Source organism: Cornus florida, unplaced genomic scaffold (genome assembly GCF_030987335.1).
Source record: "Cornus florida cultivar Cherokee Brave unplaced genomic scaffold, ASM3098733v1 CherokeeBrave_3.0.0_Hap2_Chr01, whole genome shotgun sequence".
NCBI lineage: Eukaryota > Viridiplantae > Streptophyta > Magnoliopsida > Cornales > Cornaceae > Cornus > Cornus florida.
The window spans coordinates 77488939-77502411 of NW_026775571.1; the positions used below are offsets into that span (position 1 = coordinate 77488939).

Here is a 13473-nt window from a genome sequence, read left to right on the forward strand (position 1 = left end):
AAACTTGCTTTAGGCCACCTTATGGTCCATAAAGCAAAGGTAATGAAGGCTTACAACAAAAAGGTGAAGTTCAAATCATTTATAGAGGGTGATATGGTCTGGCAAATAATTCTTCCATCGGGACAGGTAAATAGAACTTATGGTAAATGGTCGCTTACTTGGAAGGGACCATATTTGGTTTACCAAACAGTGTTACATAGAGGTGCATATGAGTTGAAGGATTTGGATGGTGAGGTGCATGAAAGACCAGTAAATGGAAGGTATTTGAAGAAGTATCAAACCACTATTTTTGAACTTATGGAGGAAAAGAAAGCCTCTAATAAGTCAAATATATAGGGTGAGTGTTCAGCTTAAACCATTTATGAAACTAGAATAAGGATGATAGTGGGTGGTTCTATGGTGTGTATATCAACTCGATACAATGGGTGTAATTTAAATTTTGGAAGCCTAATTGAAACGACTACCAAAATTTGGGGGCATTGTTGACACCTATTTTGGTAATTACATGGGCATTAACATGGCAGTATGCATTGGTTTAAAATGGAACATTTGGCAGAATTACTGTGCAGTGATGTGGCTATAATTTGGTTTGAAATGGGTTTATGTTGTTTACATAGATTAAAATGCAAGTTGGGAAGCCTTTGAATTGACTAGTGGATAAGGATAAAAAGCTAGTATTTATCTTTTAGATAAGTTTAGTTATATAATTTTAGTATATATTGATTAGTTTATTTAGTTTAATGTTGATGATTATCTCTAGGTTTAGTTTATTTTGAATTTATCATTAGTTGTTTGATAGAGTTTTGATGTAATTAGAATGCTTATGTATAGGATTTGGTTTCGATTTATTCTATAAATAAACAAAGAGGCATGTTGTACTAGGGGTCTAGCACCCTCAGAATCCTTTAATTTATTTGTTTGCTTTCTCAAGCCTTTCCTAGAATAGCATCCTTGCTATTTCTTCTTTATCTTTATCTATCTCTCTCAATATCTTTTTCTATCTTTCTCTCTCTCTCTCAATCCTTCTCTTTATATTTCTTTCTAAATCTATTTCTCTCCCCTTTCTATTTTCTCAATTATTATTACAAATTATTCATTGTAAAGTCCTTTTAAACAATTCTTGAACTCAAAGAGGAGTTTTACTGTTCTCTTTATCCTTGCATCGCCTGAAAGTCAACCTTCCCAAAGATACTAACGTTGACAACTCACACTCGAACCACAATATTGGTTCTGGCACGCCCGCATTATATCAATTCTGAATCAGATCTTAGGAGCCGAATTTAGCGTCAACAATATTCATTTCTCATTCTTGATATTATTTGTCAATTAGGTACTTGACTACAAGAAAGCAAACTTTGGAACTTGAAGCAATCATTGGAGCTTAAAGCTAACATAAAAATTTGAAGTTGCTTAAGGACCTTTGTGAGCAGTGGCGTAGCCAGGAATTTCTTCCAGTGGCGGCAATTTTTAATAGCAGCAATATATATATATATATATATATATATATGTATAATATATGTATATAATTTGAACCAAAATAATATATGTAAAAATTGAAACATTGATTGATAACATTTCTATTTGTACATTCACAATTGCCCTCGACGATTTTTCATATTCTGAAAGCGTTGAATAATAACATCATTGTTAACAGTACTAAATATGTCTCTCTCAATATACACAACCATCATATCATTCATCCATTCGTCTTCCATTCGATTGCGCAGTCGAGTTTTCAAAATATTCATGGCAGAAAAAGCCCTCTCCACTGTGGCAGTAGCAACTGGCAAAATCAATGCCAATTTCAAAAGCAAGTAAACTAATGGATAAGCCTTGTCTCTTTTTGTCTTAACCATTCTTCGAGCAAGATCACCAATTCCTTTTAAATTTGAAAACTCCTTGTTAGAGCACATGTCAATAATATAAGTGTTAAGTTGATCACCAAGTTTCAGGAGGTCTAACGAAGCAAAATCTCTTGGATAAAATTTAGCAAGTCGGATTAGTTTTTCCTTGTCAAAAGAAGCGAATGAATCATCTGGACACAAACACGATATACAAATAAGCAACTCAGTGTTTGACTCACTGAAACGACTATTCAGCTCTTGAAGTTGGATGTCCAACACAGCATAGAAAAATTGCACATGATAATAATGCAAATTTGTGATTTCATTAGCTTTACGTCGTGATCGTCCTGGAGTTACAAGTGTATCATTCAAGTTGGGAACTTCAATACCATGTTTTTCATAAAAAGAAGAAACTTGATCGAGTAAAGAATCCCAACCACTCTCTCTTATTATTTGAAGTTCTTTCTTGTATACTTTAATCAAGGACATAGCATTTTCAATGTCTTGATTTTTCTTTTGCAGTGCCTTTGACAATTCATTTGTAACTCCCAAAATAGCTCTCATTAAATAGAGAGTAAAGACAAAACTGAATGACTGCATGAGTGTCAATAAAATTTTTGCTTCAGATCTCTGTTCAACATATGATCCATCATCTATAATTATCTCAAGCACATCAATAACAGATGAGAACATGGAAATCAAGCTGATTAAAGTATCATAGTGAGAGCCCCAATGTGTATCACTAGCACGCTTCAAAGTAGTATTCTGATTAAGACCCCGTCCACTTTCAATTTCACCATTGTTGAGTGCTTCAATAACCATGGTAGCTTGTTTTTCATGAAGAATATTACAACGTTTACATGAAGCCCTAACAACATTGACCACATTAGCAACATAGCTAAAAAAAGTAGTGATATCAACATGACTTTTTGTAACTTTCACAAGAGCCAACTGTAGTTGATAAGCAAAACAATGGACATAAAAAACACATCCATTTTCCTTTAAAATTAGTGTTTTAAGACCATTAAATTTGCCTTGCATATTACTAGCTCCATCATATCATTGCCGTGCAATCTAGTTATACTTAGTTCATGCCTACAAAATAGTTCATCAATTGCCATCTTAAGTGAAAGAGCAGTGGTACTTGTAACATGTTCCACACCTATAAAATGTTTAATTACATCACCATCCATATCCACATAATGAAATACAACAGCCATTTGTTCCTTTGTTGATATGTCACGAGATTCATCAATCATGATAGAAAATAGTTCATCTCCAATATCACTAATAATAACACTAATAGTTTCAATGGCAGCAGCATTCACAATATCCTTTTGAATATCAGGTGAGGTTAACTTAAGATTTTCAGGAGCATTCTTTAATGCTACTGATTTAACATCCTCATTATAATTAGCAAGAAACTTTAAAAGCTGGAGGAAATTTCATTGATTACTTGAATGCTCAGATTCATCATAACTATGAAATGCAAGCCCTTGTTCTAATAAATACCGAATGCAATCAATTGATGCAGTCAAACACTTTCGATAATCAATTCTAGTCTAGTCTGATTGCTTGAAAATTATTGTTTGAATGTGTTGATTTTGATTATTTAAAGCTTCATATTGATTCTAAGCTTGGTTGTGGGCACTATTTGGCCCTCCAACATGAATTTGAAGTCTGTCTTTCTTCTTCCAATTTGAAAATCCTTCACTAACAAAAGAGTCACCACCTGATTGTTCTCCTATATTATGCTTAAAAAGATAGCAATATAAACAAAATAATGCATCTTTTGAAATACTATATTCTAACCAATTAGAATAATCATTAAACCAATCAGGATTAAATCGTCTTAACACTAATGCTTGTCCAAATTTCTTTTGTGGAAATTTGTGTTTTTGAGGTTGACAAAGACCTTTTAGTATATATGCTCTGCGAATTTGGTCTTGAATATTGGGATTGTAATCTGTAATCCTAGTTTGTAACCCAGGATCTGAACGAAGATTTGGTAAGTTAATTTCCGTACGACTTTTTTTTGGGTTGTCATCATTTCTTTCTTGAGGTTGACCTAAAGGAAGATTTGACTTTTTTTTGGGTTGTCATCATTTCTTTCTTGAGGTTGAGGGGATGGCAAGTCTTGTATTCTTTTGTAATATCTTTTTAGATTATTCATTGCTGTTTAAAAAATAAGCTCATTCAAATAATGAAATAAATATACTAAAAAAAAAAATATCATATTCAATGAATGAAGAATAAAATATGAAAAAAAAATAACATAGTTACTTAAATATAACTGTTCTAATATATTATATATCACATATGTAAAAATAAAATTACATGATAATTGATAACCAATTTCATTCCAAAAAATTTCATGATAAGAATTAAGAAATATTCTTAATAACTACCATGTCTATCAATCGACTCATAATAAAAATTCATTCATATTAAAAATAAAATAAAAAACAAAGATATGAAGATAACTAATCTTATAAGTTAAAACCATATAATCCAATCAATCGCAAAATTTGATAGAGTAAGTGAATATGTGATTTCATTGATTTGGGCTGCAAGCCTGCAAATAAAAAAAAAAATTCTTCAGTCATATATATAAAAATATAATTAGTAACACAATTACACAAATTAAATTTTGAAAGAACAAGCCCTAAAATAATTTTGATAGAAATAACTAATAATTTTTCTAATTAAAATTATAATATCAAATAATAATCATAAATTTAGATGATAAAAAAAATAGTACGACTTACCGAGTTTCTGTTTACTGGTAAAGTAGTATGGTTGCTCCGCTTGCTTTTTTTGGATTGTGAATTTGTGAAATGTTGAAGACTCGCGGAAAGAAAAATATTGAAGACTAAAAAATTGAAAATGCGATGGAAACAACGCATTTGCTTGTGGCAAAGTAAAAAATGTGAGAATATCTTTATTTTTTTTAGGAAAAGTAGGAAATAATATAATATTTTGAGAAAGTAAAAAAAAATATCATATTGTTTGGGAAAGTAGAATATAATATTTTGGGAAAGTGAAAAAAAAAATTATATTTTGTGGGAAAGTGTAAAACCGTGAACGAGTTTTGATTATATATATATATATATAGTATATATATGTGCACTGTTAAATTTTAGTATACGTATATAAAAATCTTTCCATAAAAAAGTAAAATAAAATAAAAAATTAAAAGTTCAGTGGGGGCAGTTGCCCCCACTTGTCCCCTATGGCTACGCCACTGTTTGTGAGCAATTCTTGAAACTCTTATATTTTAATTGTGCACTTCTTTGCATGCTTGTGATAGCCCTTGTTGAGGCTCAGTTCATTGCTTTATTTCAAGTCCAAGCATCGGCCCGTGTGGAGGCCAAATTTTTTTCTTGCATTTGGATTTTAATTTTGAATGAAAGAATTGTTTGATCCAAGTTTAGGGAAAAATTACATCCCTTCACCTTATGCTCCTCCATCATATTTTAATCCTTATAAGATTGAGTCCAATTCATTTAATGCATCATCTTATTATGGACTTTATCACTCTTTTAATCCTTCTTATGACTATTGCCCTCCCCCACCATTTTATGAAAAACTACCTCCATCACCTTATTCACCCGAGTTTCAAGAATAAGTGTTAGCTCTACTTGATGGGCTTAATTCACAAACTCAAGATATTAATTCTCATTCTCAAATCTTAGCCAAGCTTGAAGCTCAAGTTGAGCAAATTGTAAGTACTCTTTCTCGTTAAGAGTAGGAAGAAGAGGCAAATGAAAAAATGGCAAGAACTTTAATTTATATAGATGAGGATAATGAAAGTGAAAAGGAAGAAGTAGTACGTGAGCAATTTGAGAAGTTAATGAGTCCATCAATGACTAATTCAATACAGCACAACATGATTAATGAGGACTTTCCTTATTTTGATCATGATTTGATTCCGGCCTTTGATACTTTAGAGAATGATGTGATGTTGACCACTATAGAGGTAGGAGATGTGATACACACTAATTTCGGAACAGGGGTTGATCAAGTCCGCGCACAAAAGTAGGGGATATCAAAACAATTAAAGTATTTCAAACAAGCACAGAGTACAAAATGAAATAAAAAGAATAAATAATATGCTGAAGAAAACTAAGGAATAAAAATTTCTATTAATAACTTGCCAATGGTTACAACTTGGGAATCCGTAACTCAAGGACCCCTTAACCAAAATCCATAAATCCATAAATAATACTGAAGTAATAATATCCTACTATGAAATAAAATAGAAAGATTAGATAAGTCCTCTAGTTGTGGATCCTCAACTTTGAGACTTGAACTTCTAATAACCTGAAAAATAAATCGTGGGTTAAACCCTATGAGTAAGTTCACTCTACCAGGCCTCTGAAAACCAATAAGCAGATCATCTCTGATCAAAACCAAACCTAATAAAGTTTTAACTTTAATTAAGCACGATATACATGTCTATATATAATTATATATACTATACTAATCACATCCATTAATAGGTTTATTAAATTTCCATACCTATTAACCAATTATTAAAAAAATAATCATTCCCAGACCAATCTACCATTTATTTTAAAAAGAAACTCCTTTAACCCTAATTCCATCCTAGTCAGTTGTTTAATCATTTAAACAATAAATTATAATAAAAAGAATATTATATTTAATCCCAAACCCGATAATGATTTTAATTATTTAAATCACATGTCCAAAATCTAAACTTTGACAAATCATCCATGTGTCCACCAGTATTATTTTACTAATATGTATAAAAATAATACACTAACCTGTCAGTACTAGACTATTCTAATTTAAGAATATCTAACCCTAATCCAACTTATACATACACCAGCCATAAATGATATATTTTAATCATTTAACACATAACAATATTATTACCATTTGGCAAATCAACCATGCCATTAAAAATATATTTATTTATATATTGACAATTCAACCATGCCTCCACATGTATATTTAGTTATACATTGACAATTCAACCATGCCTCCACATGTATATTTAGTTATACATTGACAATTCAACCATGCCCCTACAAGTATATATATTTATACTAATAACTAGCAACTCATCCATGCTTCCTATATATATATTCTATTCAGGCAATATATATTTACGCCTATGGCAACTCATTCATGTACAAATTGTAGGCTCAACGATAACTAATTTATACATGGATATCTTAGATTACAAGCAAATCCCTAATTTAATAACCAGTCTATCCAGATACATTAAATAAGAATAATAACACTAATAACCTTAATTAACATACATATATATACACATATACAATATGTCTTTCCCAAATAATCCTTGATTATTTAATCCTATATATATATATATATATATATATCCTTCCTTCCATGCGAATCATAATTTAATCAAATCTATGTATACACACACACACACACACACACACACACACATATATATAATTTTATATATACATATATACGCCACATTCCTTAATAATATAATAAGTTATTATATTTACGCAAAGTAAATGTTACTAATGAATGTAGTAACACTCTATGGCTTTCAGGACACCAAGAGCACCTCCTATAGTAGTTGTTTTCAATCCTAATAGGCTTAAAACCAATTCTGGAAATTCACCGGACCTCACAGGACCTTAACAGAACCTTAAATAGTGCTTTACGTGCCCCCACGCGCCACCACAAGCTCCTACACCCCTGCACGCGCTCCCACGCGCCTCCACAAGCTGCCATGTGTTAACACGCGCCCCCACGCGCCTGATCCTCCTTCTGGTTGATGTGGCATGCTGCCATTTGCTGGATGCATAGTCTCCTTATGTGCGTGTTACACCAGATCAGTTCACCGCGTCTCCATGCTCCTGTGACGCACCAAATCAATCCCTCTTTGGCCCATCTTCATCTAGGGCTCAAATCCCAGGTGCACTGATTTCTTATAAAGCTGCACCACACCATATCAACCCATTTAACTAAACTAATCCAATGGTCTAGATTCGCTTGTACACACTATTAGACTACACCATGCCGCACTAGATTACTAACCTAATTTTCTTACATGCCGCCGCCGCTACAGGACCTCTCATATATATATATATATATATATATATAAAACAATATATAATTTTTTTTCTAGAATAAATATAAATAATTCTAAATAATTTCAAAAAAATATAAAACAATTTTAGAAAATTTCAGAAAATTCTCAAAAATTCTATAAACCCTAAATAATCCTCTTGGGTCATAGATCAAGCATTACAATTGATTTTAAATATATACAGCCTATATATATAATTAAAACCCTACAATTCCAAAAACAAAAATAATAATAAACCATGCTTTTAATTCTCCAATTTAATCCTGATTTAATCAAATAAAATTAACTTAATATTTTTTATTAACTCTGTTCTAACCATGATTTAAATTAACAATTTAATTAAAGCCTTGATACTCAAGGTGAAATCCTTATGGATTTTAAGAGGAAAGATAGAGAAAACTCGCCTGAAGGTTTTGAAACAAAATCACCGCTTCAATACTCTTCCATCCCAACATCCTCTTTCTCAGATTCGGTCTCTTCCTTGTCGACCTCCTCTTTTTTTCTTTCTCTCTACTTCTCTTATTTTTCTAACGTGTAAAATTTTTAATCCTAAACCTTATGCGTATATTTATACACATAAAAACTTAAATTATATTCCTAATAGGATTACCAAATAAAATAATTAAATTATACTCTTTAAATAATATAATATATATAAACATATATTATATTACATATACATATATATATCTCCCATAATTAACCATTGGGCAATTAAATCATATATCATATATATATATATATATATATATATATATATATATATCCATCCATAAATATATATATCCTTCCGTAACACTTATTAATTAATTATATTTATATATAATTAAAAATATATATATATTTATAATTATACCAAAAATAATCAAATAACCATGGGCCTTTATTAATTAACCCAATAAAGCTTCATCCAAGCCCAAGATCATATCATTTGGTCCAACCTTCCTTACGTCCAAGCCCATTAACTTAAATAAATAAAATAATCCAATTAAGTCTAATAATTATAATTAGTTCACAATAAAATCACACTAGCATAAAAAAACACACGTAATCAAATAAATAACTTAAAACAACCCAATCATGACATTCTCACAAAGCAAACCAACACACCAATTCAACAAATATAATCACGAAACATAATTTAATAAAAATAAGACCATTAACCATAACACTCAATTAAATCAAACAAATCATTTAAAAATTAAATAAAGTAATTAATCCAACAAATCATTTAAAAATAAAATAAAAATAATTATTTCCAACTAAATCAAACAAATCATTTAAAAATCAAATAAAAAGAATTAATCCTACTTAATAAATCTTTTATAAAATATCGGGGTATTACATTCTTCACCCCTAACAAAAGGAATTCCGTCCTCGGAATTCATGAATTCATGACATGAAACTCTGGTTATTTAATCCAAATTTTCATTCTTTCTTTATCCGTGTGGAATTAATCCATCCACACCTGCTTATAATTAGCAGACATATCTTGTAATTTATTAAGGCTATGCTAAACTAATCCATACTTGTTGCATGTATGTGCAACATAACCTCACCAACTTATATACGTTAGGAAATTTTCCCATTACTCTATTTTCTTACAGCAAAAATACAGGAAGTCCGTTTACACACACATGATGTGCAAAATATAATAGCGCCAACAATAGACTCTGGCCTAATCAAACCAAAATATGAATAATCCACATAATGAGATAATAACCTCCACGTTATTGCTAATTCACGTTATACTCGTTTTGAAAAAATGCTTTAGGTAATAACCCGCTTTCCATTTTCGAACTCTATTAGACGAGTTTATGATAACCTAATTATTTCGCCTATTATGATAGTGCACAAAAGATCTCTAATAAAAGTAATCTCCATAAATATGTCCTTAATTAATATAGGACTCATAATTCAACTCTTTTTTAAATAAGTATCCACGAATGGAAAATCGTTAAAGATCGTCCATACAAATCCTTAAGCAATGTCATACCAATACGTAACTCTGAAAGCTTTATTTAACGCTCTCAATTGATCTTGGTTAAATCCTTAAACCAAATTACCTCTAACATACCAACCATTTTGTATCGTGTTGACGTTTAAGAATATCTGCAACTACTTTCATCCTCCTGGACAATACTGAGTGTAGAAAGTAATAACTTCTTATAATTCAGTTATCTACTCTATCTCGTACCTATGGTTACTATATAAACATAAACTATCGACCTTTGTAGTCTATGCTATTTAATCAGTTTCCACACCAGATATTGTCTCCCTACATACTGGTTTAGCATACGATTTTAACACCGACGCTTTTGCCTCCTCCAATACTGAGGAGGCCCGATAGGACATGGGCCGGATATGACTTGCAAACGCGGCATTGAGTCCATACAGGTGGGTCAGGCCCATAAAAAGGCACTACCATATGGGCCGAACGCGCATAGGCCCATCAAAGAGGACCGGGACTCATGGAGGAACGGGCCTAGATCCAGCAGTCCATCGACATTTGTAAATCTCTATAAATAGGAGGAGTAAGGTAAAGAAAGGGGGATCTTTTTTGGGTTGAGATATAGGAATTCTAGAGAGAGAGTGGGAAAAGGAATTTCTTGTATCTTCAATTCGCGCCGTCTGTGGGAATCGCATGGAAGTTTGGTTGATCAATGAGGAATATCGAGTGGATTCAGACCAATTCGGTTGATCGAGACTCGATCTTTGGGAGTTGGATCCAGATCTGAGCGATTGTGACCTACTCTGGAGGAATTTCAGTTCTTGAAGCTTTGGCAGAAGTGGCTTCAGATCTACGCAACAACGAGTTGTTCGATTGTGGTAGGATCTGACGGATTTAGAATTCAGACAATTCAGATCTCGTCAACGGTGAGCATAATTCGGAGAATTCGAAACCAGATCTGAAAAATTCCCACTCACGAAGCTCGGATCTACTCGCGAACTTGAGATTAATGCCTTTACTCCGTTCAGGAATAATGATAGGTGAAAGCTCCAATCCGATGGAGGCTGTCCAGCAAACAAAGCTTGAGGAGTTGATGAACTTGATCGAAGCTCTCAAAAAAGAGAATGCAGAATTGAAAGCTGGAATGCAACATCAGCAAATACCTGCGGTTTTGCATCCACTTTCGGTCGGTGAAGGAGGTGTTCAATCTAATATCGCGCGTCAAGGCGAGCAGGACGAGAACAATCAGTCAGCTCACCACCGTGATGAAAGGATGATGGACAATTTGCCGCCAAATGTTCGTCGAGTTGAGGATCACGAAGGATCGACTCACGTTGATCCACGACATGAGCAGATTAGACAGAATGAAGCCATAACCTTCGATCCGCATCGGGAAAGGTTCGACCGAGAGGAAGTGATAGAGGTTGATCGCCGTCGAGTAGCGTCGCCTTGGCAAAGAGAGTTCATAGAGGAACGGTTGTTCGATCCGTCTTACCGGCCCTCCATGGCTACAATCACTCATCGCGGTTCGGAGGGCAGAACCGTAACTCACAGAGCTACCGCTGGACTCCAGAGAGAGAATGAAACTCTCCGATCCGCAGCTCGGACGGTTGATTCACCATTCACCGACGAGATCCTGAATGCCCCGCATCCAAGGAAGTTTGTTATGCCAGTCTTTATTCTGTTTGACGGAACAACCGATCCGATCGATCATGTGTACCATATCCAGTTGAAAATGGCCCTGAATACGGAAAACGACTCTTTAATGTGCAAATGTTTCCCTACAAGCCTAGCCGGACCGGCGCTCAGCTGGTTCAAAAACTTGCCTAGGAGCTCCATTGGTAGCTTCAGAAACCTGTGCGATCGGTTCATAAGCCAGTACTATGGGAACAAGCGTCCGCCGAAGGACATCTCGAGCCTATTCACAATGAGACAGCACAAAGATGAACGTCTCCAGGCTTTTCTCACCAGATTTAATCTCACTAAGAGTATGGTGATCGAATGCCACCCTTCTACAGCAGTTCAAGCCTTCAAGTTAGCCATGACACGTGGAACTCCGTTTCACACCAGTTTGGTAGTGAACACGTCGATGACTATGGATGAACTCAATGAAAGAGCCGATGGCTTTGTGCGCCTAGAAGAAGAGGAGGCAGCTAATGCTCGGACAGCGTCGCTCGTGTCGACCGAGGAAAAGTCCAAGGCAAAGATCAGGCAGAAGCAGGCTCAGCCGCAACGTCAGACCTCCTGGAAGGCAGAAAAAAGGTCCAGGGAGGAAAAGCTGATTACTCCGCTGAAGGTCACTCTGGCGAGGCTATATCAGGAGAACAAAGATAAGTTTCATCCACCACTGCCAATTAGGCAACCCCTCGAACAGAGGGATCAGACTAAACATTATGCTTTCCATTCCGATTTCGGTCATCAGACTAACGAATGCAGGAATTTGAGGAGGCAAGTGGAGATGTTGATAGCTAGAGGGGAGTTCGCGAGTTATGTTCAAGGCTCGGTGATAGAGCAGAATTGACCGGTGGAACAAATAAAAAGGAGTCATAAACAAAGCTCCCACAATTCACAACCAGTTCGTATAATCAATGCTATCCATGGTCGACCCGAGCCTAGCGAAGAGTCAGATGGGCTACTCCGAGCGCGCCTACGGCAGGCGCAGATGAAGAAAAGGGTCAGCAGTATGAATACTCTACACCAGCAGATCCCGTCGATGCAGATAAAGTTCGACTGGACAGACCTGCAGCGTGTTCAACTCCCCCATGAAGACCCGTTGGTAGTCAGTTTGACAATGGCGGACTGCTTGGTGCGCAGAGTTCTGATCGATCCCGGGAGCAGTGCGAATGTCATGCCGAGGGACACATTTGATCGGCTCGAGATTAAACCAGAGAGGCTCAAGCCCACTGGAAATCCCCTGTTAGGGTTCGATGGTAAGAGGGTGGAGCCCGTCGGAATGGTGGAAGTAGAAGTTCAAGCTGCAGAACGGGCTCTTATGGAAACTTTTGTAGTTGTAGAAATTCACCCCTCGTATAACCTCCTAATGGGAAGAGGATGGATTCACAGAATCCAAGGTGTACCCTCAACTCTGCATCAGGTCATGAGGTGCCTCGGACCCGATGGAAATAAAGTGATAGACATTTGGGGGGATCAGGTTGCAGCCAAAAAGTGTTATTCCGTCACGCTAAAGTATGCTGGGAAAGGGAAGGCGTCCGTCCGACCGGCAAGCCCCAGATAGCAATTACAGGAACCTCCGCCCGAGCAAAACAGGGTGGAGGAGTTAGTTGACTTGACCGAAGAGCCCCTTCTGGATGTGCAGATCGATCAGTCCAGGCCAGAACGAACTACCAGAGTAGGAATAAGACTGACCAGAGAAGAACAGCAAGAGCTAGTGGACTTCTTGTCCCACAATGCCGACGTATTTGCATGGAGTCACCTAGACATGCCTGGAATTAATCCCTCCGTATCCTGTCATTCCCTGAATGTCAATCCCAATTTCAAATCAATGAAACAGAAGCAACGCAGATTTGCTCCAGAACGCAATCAAATCATAGCGGAAGAAGTTGATAAGCTGCTTG

The 13473-nt window shown here is 35.1% G+C and overlaps 1 protein-coding gene across 1 annotated transcript; it reads right to left on the minus strand.

The window, feature by feature from the left end:
- Window positions 1-1589: 1589 nt before the first annotated feature.
- LOC132275438 (uncharacterized) lies at window positions 1590-10375 on the minus strand. Its single transcript, XM_059776935.1, has 3 exons — window positions 10247-10375; window positions 2891-3277; window positions 1590-2795 (listed from the first exon to the last, which is right to left on the minus strand). The coding sequence occupies exons 1-3, from the start codon at window positions 10373-10375 to the stop codon at window positions 1590-1592; spliced, it is 1722 nt and encodes a 573-aa protein (XP_059632918.1).
- Window positions 10376-13473: the final 3098 nt, after the last annotated feature.

Excerpts from the sequence above, each read along its gene's own strand:
- LOC132275438 (XM_059776935.1), bottom strand. The coding sequence starts at position 10,375 with ATGGTAGTGCCTTTTTATGGGCCTGACCCACCTGTATGGACTCAATGC. Across the intron at positions 3,278-10,246 it reads AAAGCGTCGGTGTTAAAATC|CTTTTAAAGTTTCTTGCTAA; the intron begins GTATGCTAAACC and ends AATTTCCTCCAG. Across the intron at positions 2,796-2,890 it reads GCAATGATATGATGGAGCTA|TTGGCTCTTGTGAAAGTTAC; the intron begins GTAATATGCAAG and ends TATCAACTACAG.